This window comes from Ambystoma mexicanum, chromosome 1p, assembly GCF_040938575.1.
Source record: "Ambystoma mexicanum isolate Mex_15411 chromosome 1p, UKY_AmexF1_1, whole genome shotgun sequence".
In the NCBI taxonomy this organism is placed as follows: domain Eukaryota; kingdom Metazoa; phylum Chordata; class Amphibia; order Caudata; family Ambystomatidae; genus Ambystoma; species Ambystoma mexicanum.
In genome coordinates, this window is record NC_090921.1 from 657,338,375 (window position 1) to 657,353,526 (window position 15,152).

Genomic DNA, 15,152 nt, shown 5'->3' on the forward strand with positions numbered 1-15,152 from the left:
CCCTGGCATGCTGTTCAGGATGTTTGTTTACATGTATAAGGTAACGAGTGCTCAGAGTATGGGATGTCCTGTGAGTGTGCTGCTTTCCCTATTTTGCCAACCTCTGAAGCCTGAAAGTAGATGCATGCAGGCTTGACATGCGGCCAACTTTGCACCAGACCTGCAGATGAACTTAACTGGTCTGCTGTTAAATCTCAGTTACCAGTTTAATGGTATCCACTACAGAATAATTGCTCATTTGACTATAGACGATAAGCTCAATGGATTCAGCGCTTGCTGCTGCGATGTGTGTGTGATCTGCAGGTTCGAATCCCAGCAGGCCATCTCAGCCTTTCATCATCCTTAGTTCAATAATTGAGTACCAACACAGATTGGGTGATATTGTATGCATATTTGTTCTATAAAAAAAAAAGAGCTTAAGCGTAAGTGCTATACAATAACATATCATTTGGCCCTGGGCGTCTGCTTGTATTCACATTAATTTGACAATATGGATCTATACACACAGATATTAATGATACATATGGTGATCCATTCTTGTTTGAAATGTATATCACATTAGTGAAATAATAACCATATTTTTCATAGTGTACTTAGGAACAATGCTATTTGATGCCACTTCCTGTTTTGTCAAGGGATGAAACGTTGTGTTTCATCGCTTCCAGGGATGTCACTTTAAATGATATGATAGGTTATTTATAACACGCTTAATACTCAGAGGTTTCTAAGCGCGGACCAGGGGATCGAAACTGTGTTGCTTTGTGTCTTCTTGCTTCCAAGGTGAGCAGTTGCTGCTGAGCTATCCTCCCGGGACTTCCCTTGACCTCTGTTGACATCACTGGTCGTGAGGCGAGGGGTGGGCCACTTTTTTGAGGCGAGGGACAGCCCACTTTTTTTGGGTGTCTGGGCCTATTTCTTTTCCCAGTCTGACTCTGAGCAGAGTCCATGTAGCCTGTCATACGTGCGTGCTCCATAAATCATGTAGCAGTCAAAATGGGGCTAGAGGCGTGGGGCAGGGGGGCGTGAGCCAGGTGAAGTGCAGGGCTCTGATCAGGGCTCAAGTCGCGGGTACACACGGGGGACGGAGTCACCCCACTTTATTCAGAGGGGGACTCAGTCCCCCCCAGCTAAAAGAGAAACATTGGATGTACTCTTTGAATTCATGAATTAAAGCAGACTTTGACAGCAGGTTTGGAGCCGGACATTTCACCACTGCACTATATAACCGATAAAAAATAAACAAAAGGTGAAATATCCCATTTTGGTACTGCAAGTCCCAGGGAAAACATTTGTATTGGTTCTTGGTTTTTAAAACATGCACATCTTTCAACGTTTGTAAAACCACTATTAGAAGAAACAACCCTCTCTGGGTTTTGTGTGTGTGTTGTTTTCATGAAAGACAAATACCATTCGTCCTGTGCAATTTGAGTGGTTATGCAAAGTCAATTTAATGAAATTTGCATTTTTCACCTTGATATGCTAAACTCTGGCAATGTCACATCCCATTGCATTTGTTGATGAGTCCCCCCACTTTAATTTTTAGGACTTGACCCCTGGCTCTGATAGGCTTCACTGAGCAGCAGAGTTATTTCATGGTAGATGCATTAGCCATGCAAGAGATTTAAAGACCTCTTTAGCCTGACCTAAAATATGATACATTCAAAAGTCAAAAGAATGCATTAAAACAGAAGTTTGGGCAGACGACAAAGTACAATGCAGAGCTACATGGGAGCAGACAGGGAAAAGGGGGAGGGAGTTAGGGAGGACACAGAATGGAGAAGCTATGGAAAAATATTTTACTCGAGTAAGAAACCTCCAATTTGTGATGGACCACAGTTGTCACTCTGTAGGGCAGCCACTTTTCAGTTTACTTATATGTGACACTTGTACAGGGGAGTTTATTCTTACGAACAGCGATTTATTTCCATGTTCAGGGCCTGCTTTAAAATCCTACAATCAGTTTCAGAAGTCCATAAAACAACAGTACCATGTGTGTATGTGTTAAGCACCGTCACCCCTGCCGTCCACTGTCATTGCCACTCTCTCCACAGTACATCCTCCTGCCTCCCACTGTCCCCTCTGTCCTTCCTTCCAGGCCCGTTTCTTGGCCTGGGCGAGGCAGGCGGCTGTCAGGGCGCAATTACCCAGAGGGTGCAATTGTCACAGCCCCTTCAGCCCCTCCACGCTTGAGGGGATGAAATTCCCCATTTTGTGGGGCTGTGCGATTGCCGTGGTGAGAGTACCGGGCGCTGCCTCTTCTGACAGTCACAAGTTCCCTCGAGCACTTTCCCGACACTTGGTGTGGGGTGGGGGCATAAGCACAACAATAAGAAGACTTCAGTTCTCCCTGCAGCTAAGACCAGCCCCTCCTCTCACAATGCCGGCAGGAAACTGCTAATGATGGGCCATTAGTCACTGATTGGTTTCGTGCCAGCATTGTGATGGGACGGGTGTGGGGGGATGCGGTGAGGTATGGGGAGTGGGCATGCACTGTAGGCAGCTTTGCCTCTCTGCTGGTGTGCAAGGTAACACTTCACACTCTCTGACTCACATTCATACAAGCGTCACTATTGCAGCATAAAAAGCAGTTAAAAATGTTTAACTGTATGCCCTTGTTTCTCTTTCTTTAAGTATTTATTCATTTCTTCGTCGAATATCGGGGGGAATAACTGAAGGGTCTTGGCCTTGCAGGGACGCACCTTGGGTCCAGACACGATACAAACGGAGACCCGTTTGGGCCAACGGTTCGTCCTTGCAAGCACAGGAAATCCCCAAAATAATAGTATAATGCAGCGCTATTTCTTTCATGCTGCTTCTTTTCCAAACTATAGATATCAGTTCCACTTTAAACCACTTCCATGGCACTGGTGATGAGTTACTTCATTTTGCCGATAATAAGTTTGACCAGTGTTGCTGAGTAAATATTCTTTAAGCCACGAACCCCGTAGATTTATTTATTAATGCAATGTTTGTTGGATACCTGTATTCGACAAACATTGCATAAATAAATATACAGGTACCCGACAAACATTGCATGAATAAATAAATAATCTGGGTACAGGTATCCTTATAACAAGTCAACAGTCAGACTTTACTGTATCAAAGCATACACTTGATTCCTATTCAAAGAATTTTAAAGTGATTCTTTATTGGGCTCAGGTGTCTCCTTGTCACTGCCCTTTTGGCTTAGGTTGCCTCCAAACCCCCTTCAGCATCTTGTGTTCTTTGTTGGTATATACTGCATCCTATGCCGTATTTATGGTCTTTTGGTGTGCCCAGTCCTCATTATCTGCAGCCTTAGTGGGACTGGGGCATAAAATTGTCTTGGGCACCAATGAAAAAGTGCCCCACAGTTGCAAATGGCAATTCATTCCTTGTGTGATGGAATGATTGACTTTGGGGAGTAGTTCCTTAACGGTGTAGTTTGGGAGTGGCGCGCGGGGTGCGGTGGGAGTGGCACGCGGGATGGGGTGTGGGGCGCATTCCTAGTGTTTCGCCCTGGGCACCAAATGGACTAGAAACTGCCCTGATCTCTGATTGCCCCCCACTATCACTAATGCGTGCCCCTTTCCAGCTCGGTCCTCCATTCTTGCAGTGCCTCCTCTCTTCGGACATCCCCGCATTCTCTCTTTGGCAGTTGCGGTTCACTCTCACTTTTCCCCTATCAGCTTTTCTCGGCTGTAGGTAGCTACTGCCCTGTCACCTTTGCCCTCTATCCTCAGAAATCCTCTCACTGCCACCTTTTCCCCTCTCGTCCCGTCTCGTCCCAGCAGTTCCCGCTAGGCACCCTGCTCCCCGTTTCCCCAGAGTAGTGTCTGAGCCCCATGTTCCCCTGTCTCGCCTCGGGAGGTCTTGAGCCCACCGCTTTCCCCTCCCTACTCAATAGTTTCTGCCCCACTCCCCTCAACAGATCCCACCCCACCCCCTCCCACCTAAGCAGTCCCCACATGGCCCCCCTTGTCTCCAGTCTCTTCCCCAGTCATACCAGTTTCCAGAACTGGCCCTCGAGCTGTGGTTCTGCAGGGGCACCCCGAACCCCGTTTGCTAGAGTACTACATTACATTAATAATGTACAATACTATGCTCACCCCATCGCTATCGCACTAAGTCGGTGTTTAGAACCACGTCGCCAAGACGTTTGTTAATTTCGTGTTTTCTAACACTGAAGGGAAGGAACAATAGAGTTGTTTTTTAAAACATATATCGAAGTCGTGACATTGAAATTATTGAATGAAATAAATGCATAATGTTCATGTATGTTCTTCAAAATGAACGAAGAATTGGCCGGTGCGCTGATCGGGTTTGATTCGATTTTTAACTGCGTGTTATATTTAATACACATTTTATTTTGAACATACATTTCAATCCTTCTCATTCCAGATACAAAACCGATACAGCATCCTTTAGGACACCCCTCGAATTTCCTTCTTGGGAGATTGAAACTGATACCAACACTTTAGCCACGCCCCCAAATATTGTTTTGTGACGCGTCCGAGCCCCCCTCTCAGTTTCTTCTTCCACCTGGAGACCAGCAGGTCATACCTCCCACTTTTACATGGGCCGTCCCCACTCTATCCTTCTCATCCCCTCTGCAGCTCCCCCACACCCTTGCAGTGTCTTCTCTGTTGCTTTGCCCCCACTCGCCCTTCTCCCCCGACCGTAGCAGCTCGTGTCCTCTCTTTCCGGCAGATGCAGTTCTCCCTTGCCCCCCCCCCCCCCCATCCCCCTCCCCATTACTTTCCCCATGCCTCGCTCTGCCCCTCCAGCAGCCCGTCGAAGAGGCAGCCTCAGCAGGAGCAAGGCTCCCAGCCCGGTGGCTGCGCTGTGTCTAATTAGCATCCCGCTGCCTGGAACCAACCAATCAGCGGCGAGGGCAGGCTGACCTTGGCACCGGTTCCACTCGCGGGAAGTTAACTTGTTCCCGGGGTAACTGCCGGTCACTGCGCTGACTCCCCCGCATGCAGCACAGAGTACCCCAGCTGAAGGGCCGTGCCTCTCTCCCAGCTGCCCTCCTACAACTCAACCTCCCAAAGATGAAGCGTATGCGGGCCGCCGAGGCTGCAAGACCCCAGAACAGAGCTTCGACCACCAGCCCAGTCCTTCTGTAAAAAAAAAAAAAAATAAACGCCAGAGAGGGGACTCAGGGACAGCAGACACCACAACATACTCTAATAAGAGGCAGGAGTCCAGACGGAACCGGCCCACCAGCTCCGGGTAGAAGCTCGTGGCTTATGGCGCCGCGCCTACTCCAGAAGAGCGCCTCCTGCACCGCCCAAGCAGGCAGGCAGCAGCCCCCGCACTACGCAGCGTGCAGCCTCCGCCACGGCACACTGCAGATCAACAGTTCCCACAGCATCCCAGGCTCCTCGCGAGCTATCCCCCCACCCTACATCCGCTGCAGTTCTGGAACTGGACCATCCCTCCCCCACACCCCCTCGCCCAAGGGAACATGCTCAAGCTGGGGTACTCTTCTTTCAGTTCCAAAACAGAGCCAGTTATGCAGACTTGGAAGACAACGCGCTATTGTTTCTCCACAAATGAGGACTGCCCCTGAACTCACACGGCCGCTTTAGACAAACACCAGACCAATCACAAGCTCCCCTGGCCACTTGCTCCTGCCATCCAGAACACACGCAGACAGACACCCCCACCCGCCAGGCCTTCCCTCTCCGACACCTTAACACAGCTCGCGGGCTGGCACAGGGGTAGGCTGGCTGTTTTCATGCTCAACAAGACCCTTTTCCCCGATGCACTGGAGTTCGCGAATAATTCAAAGTTCCCGCCGTTTTGGGTGACTATTTTACCAATAGTCTAGGCTGGTGGCAAGTTTAACAGACGCGACTTTCAAAAACGCGAGTTTTCGGGGCGCTGCTGCCAGTTCTTACTTCTGTGCGCGTTTGGCAGTGCTTACACTGCTGACAGTGCTAAGCGCTACATCCCCAAAATAAAAGTGCACACATACATGACAAAAGCCGGGTTTCATGTGTACGGTGCCTTTGAGGGGGTGCGGGTGCACTCCCATATTCCTTCAGCGAGACTGCACACCCCACTACTTCCAACCGGGAGGAGCACAAGTGATGGGGCAGAACGTGACTGGCAGTGCCACCGGGCGCACGGTGCGTCAGCCTTACCTGTGGTGGGGGCGGGGGACTGCGGGCACACCCAGGGCAGCGCCCACAGGAAGAGAGTCGAGCACACTAACAGAGCCCGGGCCGCACCGCTCCACATGGTGTTCTAGTGTGTTCCTGGCGTTGGACCGTAGAGCGGCACTGCAGGGAACGTCAACGCGGCCACAGGCGGAGGTTAGATGTGACAGGGCCGCGGGTTTAAGAGCGGGGCCCAGTGAGAGGGCTTGGCAAGGGGCCCTCTTAGAATCGTCCAAGCCCAGAGCCAGCCCCCGGCCCGCCCCTACCAGCCGCTCCCCCTGCCCGCCCACGACCTCTGAAGGATTCCCCTCAGTTCCACGTGCACTCCCCCATGCCAGCCTCCAAACATTCCTCGCACTTCCCATTGGCTTGTGGTGCATGCACTGTGCCAAAAGTGCCCGCATAAGCAAGGTCTCGTGCTGTATTGCACCCTCAAAAGAAGCCCGTGCGTAAGCATAGCCGCGTAGGCAATATAAGGTGCTTTACAACACAGACACAGCTTGCCAAAGTCAATATACACGATACATAACGCGTACGTGTTCTATTTTCTCCATTAGTGCTACACCTTGTCAGTACTTCACACTCAATGTATGGAATATTCTCGTAGGCAGGGGGTACGTCACGTGAACAATGCACAGCATGGTGTGTTCTGCTGCACACCCCGTGCCATCCTCCGGGGTCACCGAGCAGCCTGTGCCCCGCCTGCTGCTTTGCACACCGGGCACTTGAGGGCAGTATGTTGTGATGGTGATACGCATTCACTGTGCTGTGGTGAACACCGACTCACACGGGGTGCCGCCTCAGAGCAGTGTGGGGACTGTCCCCCCCACCCCCGGCATCCAGACAGCGCACTGTGCTGCTGGCAGTCGATGGGCAGGTTGGGGGTGTGTCCCTGCTCCGGCCACCGGATTGGCTGCTTCCGGGATCAGGCCCTGGTCACACGATTAGCAACGAGCGAAGGCTGCTTACAGTTTCCACGGGTCACAGGAAAAGTTGCGCGGTTAAACCCGCTCCAGCCGGGGACATGCGAGCTGCAGCAGCCCGGAACAAAACACATTACATGCAAACATAGCAACCTAAAAAGGATTCAGCCTGGTCGCACTTCAGTCACGCTGAAACTAAGCACTGTCCTCCTGTACAACTTGCGTGCTAATCAACAGTTGTGAACTGAACTCAAACCAGGAGATTTGGGCAGCTTCATTACAATCCCCTGTTACATGAACCTAGTCTTGCCAGAGAGGAATAAAACACACATCTTTTTAAAAAATCAAGGAATTTTGGGCACCCATCCGTGGGGGAAGTGTGTACGGAGACTGTGCTTGCATAGTGTACTGAACTCAGACTGGCAGGGCGTGCGCGTGTGCGCGTGTGTGAGTGTGGGCATGCGCGGAAAGATGTTTCTCAGTGCTGAAAATGAATAACATACTCCTGGGAAGCAGATGAGTGGAGGACGTGGAGTGTGTGAGGGGTCTGAGTTCCCTGGTGGAGTCATGGCAGACAAGTGACAGTGTGAAACATAGGACTAAAATAACGACTTTTTGAATAGATAACTTGAAACGAGCACAAATGACATAATAAACCTGTCAGCCCACCCGCATCGTTATGCGTGGGCCGGCCGCCGTTGCGGCCGTTACGTTCAGACGTCCAGGACGTGACGTCTGGGGAAGGGGAGGGGCGGGGGGGAGTTCGGCAGTTGCCGCGCAGTTAGGAATAAAGACGGTTCCCTGTTACCCCGGCTCCCGCGTATCATTGCGCAGCGAGGCGCGAGCGCGAGGTGCGCACCTGATGTCCGCGGCCGAGTACAGGCCCGACAATGGTGACGAAGTAACACGGCCCACGTGTGCCGTAAGGAGGCCCGCAATCGCGTGGCTTGGCGCATCGGCGCACCTCCACGACAGCTGGTGGCTGTAAATCGCCGACAGCGGCGCCGGACCACACGCACAGACGCCCCCACGTTCACAGCAGGAGTACTGTGCTGGACCACACGCACAGACGCCCCCACGACCACAGCAGGGGTGCTGCTGGACTGGCAACTCTGCCCCACTGTCACGGCAGGGTCACGGGAACGGCTACCATAGAGGCCACCAAAGAGGCGCTGACACACCCCACCGATAAAGGAGCACCCGTCGGCGGCAAGCGGGTAAGATGTCGGACACGGCTAGCACGCCCGCCTCTTCCACGGGGGGTGCAAGCACTGCAGCGGCCGCGCCATGGAGTGGTGACAATCAGCCCCCTCACTCTGAAGCAGCGCAGGTGATTCACATGCCAAACCCCTTTGAAATCAGAGACACCTCGAACCTGGGGCCCCGCTGGACGATATGGCTCAGGGACTTCAAATTCTACACTGGGGCGATAGGACTTACCGATGACGCAAGACTGAAGAACACTCTCTTCATGGCGGTTGGGCCTGCAGTGAGAGACATAGCCGGAGAGTTACTCGACGTCGACACAGTAACCTATGGTCAACTTCACACCAAACTATCCGAATACTTCGCCCCACACACAAACGTCGACTACGAAAGCCATATATTTCACACAACCAGGCAGGAAAAGGGCGAATCCATCGCCAATTTCGTGATGCGCCTGCGCATAAAACTAAAACACTGCGAATTCCATAGGTATTCAAACGAAGAAGCCCTCAGATCGCAAGTGATCGCAGGCTGCATCTCGCAACCTTTCCGCAAACAGCTCCTGCAAAAACAAAGGTCACTTGAAGAGATCCTAGCACTGGCTCGCATGGAGGCCGCCGTGGACTCACAACTAGACAACCTGGGGAAAGTCTCCATACAACAGCAAGGGGAACCCGCAGAATCCGTCAACAAGCTATACACAAGCCCCAGCCAGAGCGGGAGACGCACAGAGGCCACCTGCTACAAGTGTGGGTATGAATATCCGCACGTCGGGGACAGCCCGGCCCTAGGACAACAGTGTGCGGCATGTGGTGGCATGGACCACTTCAGGGCCACGTGCAAGAACGCCCCCATGACTGCACCGGGGAGACCCCGAACTCTAGACAGACGCCGTTACAGCCGGCAAAGCCCGCCCAAACCCAGAGGAGAGAGCGACAGGAAGCCGACAAAAAGAGAGGACAGCAGCAGATCCGGCCACTACTCTAGGGACGACAGGCGCTCATCAGAGGACACGCGTCGCTCCCACAGAAGACGATACGTCCGATACATTGAAACGCGATCCCCCACCAGCAGCGACACGCCGTCATCAGGGGATGACCAAAGGAAAAAGGGCTATGTATGGGCTGTCAAGACTAACACGTCAGCCACACAGCACAGTCCCATACTCACTTTGACCGTAAATAACATAGACACCGGGGCCACGGTGAACATCATAAATGAACAAACCTATGAAGCACTAACTCCACCTCCAAAAATCAAGAAGGCAGAAATAGACATTTATCCGTACGGATCCACGACGCCCCTACCGTGCAAGTGCAAGGGCACCATAACAGCGTGGTGCTCTCACAAGCAGCACTCCGTGAGAATCCCACTGCACATCCTCAAAACGGAAGCAGACAGTGGCTGCATCCTAAGCTTCCGGACAGCGGTGGAGATGGGCCTAGTACACATCCTCTATCAGTTGATGGCCCACAAGTACTTCGCCAAGCCGGATACAATTGAACAGACATTCCCTAAACTATTTCACGGCCTAGAAAAACTAAAACACCGGAAAGTACACTTGCACATAGACCCACTCGTCAAACCAGTAGCCCAACACTACCGGGGCATTCCATTTAACATCCAAAGACAAGTGGAAGAAGAACTGGACAAACTGATCAAGATGGACGTTATTGAACCAGTGGCGGGGCCCACCCCCTGGGTCTCACCCATTGTCCCAGTCCCCAAAAAGTCACCGGACGGGTCCATCCGCCTGTGCGTCGACATGCGACGAGCCAATACCGCCATTGAGAGAGGCACCAGGCGCCCAGGATCACTGACATGATCCACCTTCTACACGGATCAAGAGTCTTTTCAAAACTGGACCTAACCAAAGGATACCACCAGATCGAAATCGCAGCCAAATCCAGATACATCACCACGTTCGTCACCCACCTGGGATTATTTCAATACAAACGACTTAGCTTCGGTATCTCGTCGGCGGCCGAGATCTTCCAGGAAGAGATCCACAAAGTAATTCGACACATACCAAACTGTCTGAACTATTCAGATGACGTCCTGATATATGGCAAAACGCAAGAAGAACACGACAGGGCGTTACACAAAGTATGTCAAGCAATGCTCTGATTACTTACCGGTAATCTTCATTACTCCTAGTCCTACTCTTCCTCGTCCCAGTACTTACTTCATGAGGCACCCGCCTCCGACACAGGACCTTCTTCTATTTCTTTAAATCCCTATAACTCCTCCCCCACATCCATGTCACTCAGTTTCATATTACCAAGCCAGAGCATGGGACCTTCCCCGCAGGGAGGGTGAGGAGGGTCGTCAGTACTGTGACGAGGAAGAGTAGGACTAGGAGTAATGAAGATTACCGGTAAGTAATCAGAGCATTACCTCCACGTCCACTCTTCCTCGTCCCAGTACTTACTTCATGAGGTATACCAAAGCATCAAAGGGGAAAAGGTCCCAATGAGACAAAGCAAAAAACAGTGCAGCAAAACACACCCACAATAACTCTTAAATCACATCCCCACAGACAAAAACTCCAACCACGAAGGAACCAACCCCCGAGTGGGAGAAACTCAACCCATAGCGGTTGATGAAAATGCCTAGACCAGCCAAGGCGGCAGCCATACAAATCTCTTGCAGAGAAAAACCCTCCTTACATCGGGCCAGGAAGCCGCGAAACCCCTGGTAGACCGCCCCTGATTGTGCGCAGGCACAGGCAGGCCAGAAGCCACATAGGCCCTAGAGATCACAACCCGGAACCACCGGAAAATGGAAACCACAGATGCGTTATGCCCAGCCCCAGCCAGACCACAAGCAATCAGAAGACTATCAGATTGGTGGAAAAGGCAAACCAAGCCAAATACTCCAACGCGTCCCGCCGGACATCAATGTTAAGCCGAGCCACCTCCTCAGGCGTTCTTGGATCATGAAAGAAGTCAGGGAGAACCAGACCCTGAGAGGTGTGAAACCCGAGAGACAACTGAAGGGAGAAACTTCGGACCACACCCCGGCACCACCGAGTCTGGCAGCACCCTCAGGAAAGGAGCGTGACATAAGAGAGCCCCAATCTCCCCAAGCCTACGGGCAGAAGTGAGGGCAATAAGAAAAGCAGATTTCAGTGTAAGATGTTTGATATCAATCTCGGAAATGGGCTCAAAAGGAGGCCCGTGAAGGAACCGTAATACAAGAGGGAGATCCCAAAAGGAAAACCCTTTATCAGCACAAGGAAGGGAAGAAGAAAAACCCTGGATCAACTTCCCCACCAACACCTCCCCATCCAAGTGACCGTCAGAGTCCCCCAAAAGGAATTTCATGGAGGCCCGCTGAGAGCGAAGCCTGGAAAAACTACCAGGCCCCTGTCAAAACCCCTCCTGGAGGAACCGAAGGATAGCAGAGGCCAGAACGCAGGGGAGGGATCCCAGACTGCCCATACCAGTCTCGGAAATGGCCCCAATGTCTGCCTAACACCTTCAGAGTGGAGGGTCTAAGAGCATCCATTTGGACTCAACTACAGGATCTGAGAACCCCTGAGATATCAACCTAGACTGAGCAATAGCCACACCGCCCATTGCATCCGGTGGAATTCTAACCGCAGATCCCCTTGAAGGGGACACGGCCATCTCGGAACCAGCCAAGGTTCCTAGGAACGAAGCTCCAACAGAGAGGGGAGCCAACTCCGGCGGCACCAGAACAGAGCTAACAACAACACAGTCACCCTGGACACTCAGATGCGCCAAACCACCCGGGCAGAAGGGGAATAGGCGGAAAGGCATAAAGGAAAACCCCAAGGCCACTGTACAGAGAGGGCGTCCATCCCCCAATCCCCTCAACCTGAAACCGAGAGCAGAAGAGGGGAACTTCTGCTGAGGCCGGGGATGCAAACAGGTCTAGAACCAAGGACCCTAATCTGACACAGGTCACCGCAAAGACCTGGGCCAACAGGACCAGTTCTGCAGAGGAGTGAAAACCGGCGTCTGAGAAGATCCGCTTGAACATTGTCCACCCTTCTGATACGTGAGGCCAGCAGATACACCAGATGAGATTCCTCCCAGGTGCCTATCAGCGCTGCCAGAGCATTCAAGGAACAGCCGGAACCCCTATTGCAGTTCACATATGCCAAGGCCGTCGTATTGTCCGATCGGACCAAAAACCGCCGACCGTCCAGCAACTCCTCGAAGTACACCAGAGCTTGCACAATGGCACAACTCTTGCCAATTGGATGATCACCGGCTCTCCCCAGATCTCACAACCCTTGAGCTGAGAGGACCACCAATGTATACCCTTTCTGCTGGTGTTGGTAGTAGGAGAGGTCACAGGAGGAAGGACCATGCACACCTCAGCCTGTAGACCTGAAACCCCCCGCCACCATAGCAGGGACACTCGCAGCGCTGGGGACACTGAAAACAAAACTACGAAAGCCGAGATGTCGGGAGCCAGTGGGAGAGAGTATAAGACACCAGGAGACGTAACCGAAGACAGGCTCAAGGAACTGGAAAACATGCAAGACGCCACGTGCCCCGTAACTTCAGCAACAGGTGAGTCGAGACATACTGCCTTCTGAGAACCCAGCCCAGAACAGCCAGCAAGCGCCCCCCCTGCACAACATCCAGAGTACGCTCTCCCCAGACGTCCGGACAAGCAGTGCAGGGTCTTGAGACCCATAAGCAGGTGACCCATCCTAGAAGGTATAGGGACCAGGAACACCCGCAAGTAGAAAACTTGACCCTGAACAGGGAGAGGAACGGGCAAGACGGTAACCCACAACAACCGTTCGGAGAGAACGGATCCCATGGCCAACTACTTGGACCGTGAGCTGGGTACCAAAGTCCTAACCATGCAAACCTGGACAGGAGGAGACAGGAACGGCAACTGATACCCCCTCCAGAAGGAGCCCATTACCCAGGAAGCCGAACCCCACCGGTCCCATACACCTCCGAGAAGATAGAGACGAGGAGCCAGGGAAAACCGCCAGTCACTGCACTTGCACCAGAGGGAAATCACAGGACGTTGAAACAGGCCTGCGCCACAATATAACAGCATGCTTGTCAGCCCACAAAAAGATTTGACCTATCAAAAGGAAGATACTGGACAGGCCAGAAGTCCAGCAGACTATGGCCCACTCAGCCGACAGAGGAGCCACCAGGCTGGCATCAAAAGGGCAGAGTACTGTCACAAAGCGGGGCAAAGCAATCCATCCCGGATAGCCGACATCAAAGGCAACCCCCTACCTGAGGTATGCCTATACTGGAAAAACCCACTGAAGTGACATCCCCCTCCACCGGCACCAGGGGCTCTGAGAACCCCTCTAAGCACAGACATGTGCCACCATGTGCCCTATCACTTCCCACAAGTCTGAGAGGAGGCGTGAAAGCAACACGTCAGCACCGGAGGACCTAGGGCCTAAAAGAAGAGACACTGGGAACCCCCTGCATGGCCGTTACTTCCATGATCATTTTCCATAATCCCATGCCGGACAAGGGAAAAGCAAATCAACTCCTTTGACTTTCCCTTGCGCAGTTTAGAGGAAGAGGACAGGACAAGGAGTCTGCGTCCATAGCTAGCACAGACCCAAACACACCACTAACACACCACATGACTGAGAGGTGGCTTGAGCCCTGTATCCAGTAGCTGGTAGCCCCATGCTCTAAATCGTTCCAATGCATCGGTCTAGGAAGGATGAAGGACCGAGTCAGCACCGCTGAGACTCGAACCCGAAGTGTAGACTATGCCAGGCCTTCACCCTTCCGGCCGCTTGCAGATGTGTCCAAAATCTGCGCCGTATTCACAGGCAGCACGCAAGGAATGCAGCCAACATCTGGTGCATACTGGGCTGTGTGTGTCTGAGGAGCTGGTGGTATGTGACATGTCTGTGACAGAACAGAGCCCCGCACTTTCAAATACTCTGTCACAGTCACCCCACGACAAGAAGCAGAGAGTCCTCACAACAAAAAAGGAAGGCTAGCCCATACTGCCAAGTGCTTGCCATCATTTCCAATAAAGATGTGTACACAGAGCACGAGGTAACGGCCTTTCAAAGGAGTCAAGATGGCCATACCAGCAAGAGAGGGGAAAACATCAAGCACAGTCCTCCCCTCTCCTTACCTTCCCCCAGAGAATGCAGCTGACATCCGGTGCATCCTGGGCCGTGTGTCTCTGAGGAGCGGGTGGTATGTGGCATGCCTGCGACAGAACAGAGCCCCCGCACTTTCAAATACTCTGTCACAGTCACCCCACGACAAGAAGCAGAGAGGCCTCACAACAAAAGGGAAGGCTTAGCCCATACTGCCAAGTGCTTGCCATCATTTCCAATAAAGATGTGCACACAAAGCACGAGGAAAACGGCATGTTGAAGGAGTCAAAATGGCCATACCAGCAAGAGAGGGGAAAACATCAAGCACAGTCCTCCCCTCTCCTTACCTTCCCCCAGATAATGCAGCCAACATCCGGTGCATCCTGTGCTGTGTGTGTCTGAGGAGCGGGTGGTATGTGACATGCCCGCGACAGAACAGAGCCCCCGCACTCCCAAAGACTCTCTGCCACTGTCACCCCACGACAAGAAGCAGAGAGGCCTCAAAACAAAAGGGAAGGCTAGCCCACACTGCCAAGTCGAATCAAGATGGCCAAAACAGGAGGAGAGGGGAAAAACACCAAGCCCAGTCCTCCCCTCTCCTTACCTTCCCCCGGGCTGTGCAGGACCCGGGACACAATGCTCACGCTGCGGTCCGGAGCCCAGCAAAGAACCGAGCGAGGCAATCCAGCTCAACTGTGACCCCAAGCCCCGCAGGGGGCCCAGGAGCAGTGCCGCACCTGAGGGAGCCGAGGGCCCCGCCACACAGCCCCCCCAGGGGGCCAGCAATCGGTGCTC

General features: G+C 52.6%; 1 protein-coding gene across 1 annotated transcript in view; it reads right to left on the reverse strand.

The window, feature by feature from the left end:
* The window catches only part of LPL (lipoprotein lipase), a 251,284-nt gene extending 244,911 nt beyond the window's left edge, over positions 1-6,373 (reverse strand). Inside the window, exon 1 of the mRNA XM_069649721.1 lies at positions 6,132-6,373. Within this exon, the coding sequence (XP_069505822.1) occupies positions 6,132-6,228 (97 nt within the window). The 5' untranslated portion in view covers positions 6,229-6,373. The remainder of the gene's footprint in view (positions 1-6,131) is intronic.
* Between the last annotated feature and the right edge of the window lie 8,779 nt (positions 6,374-15,152).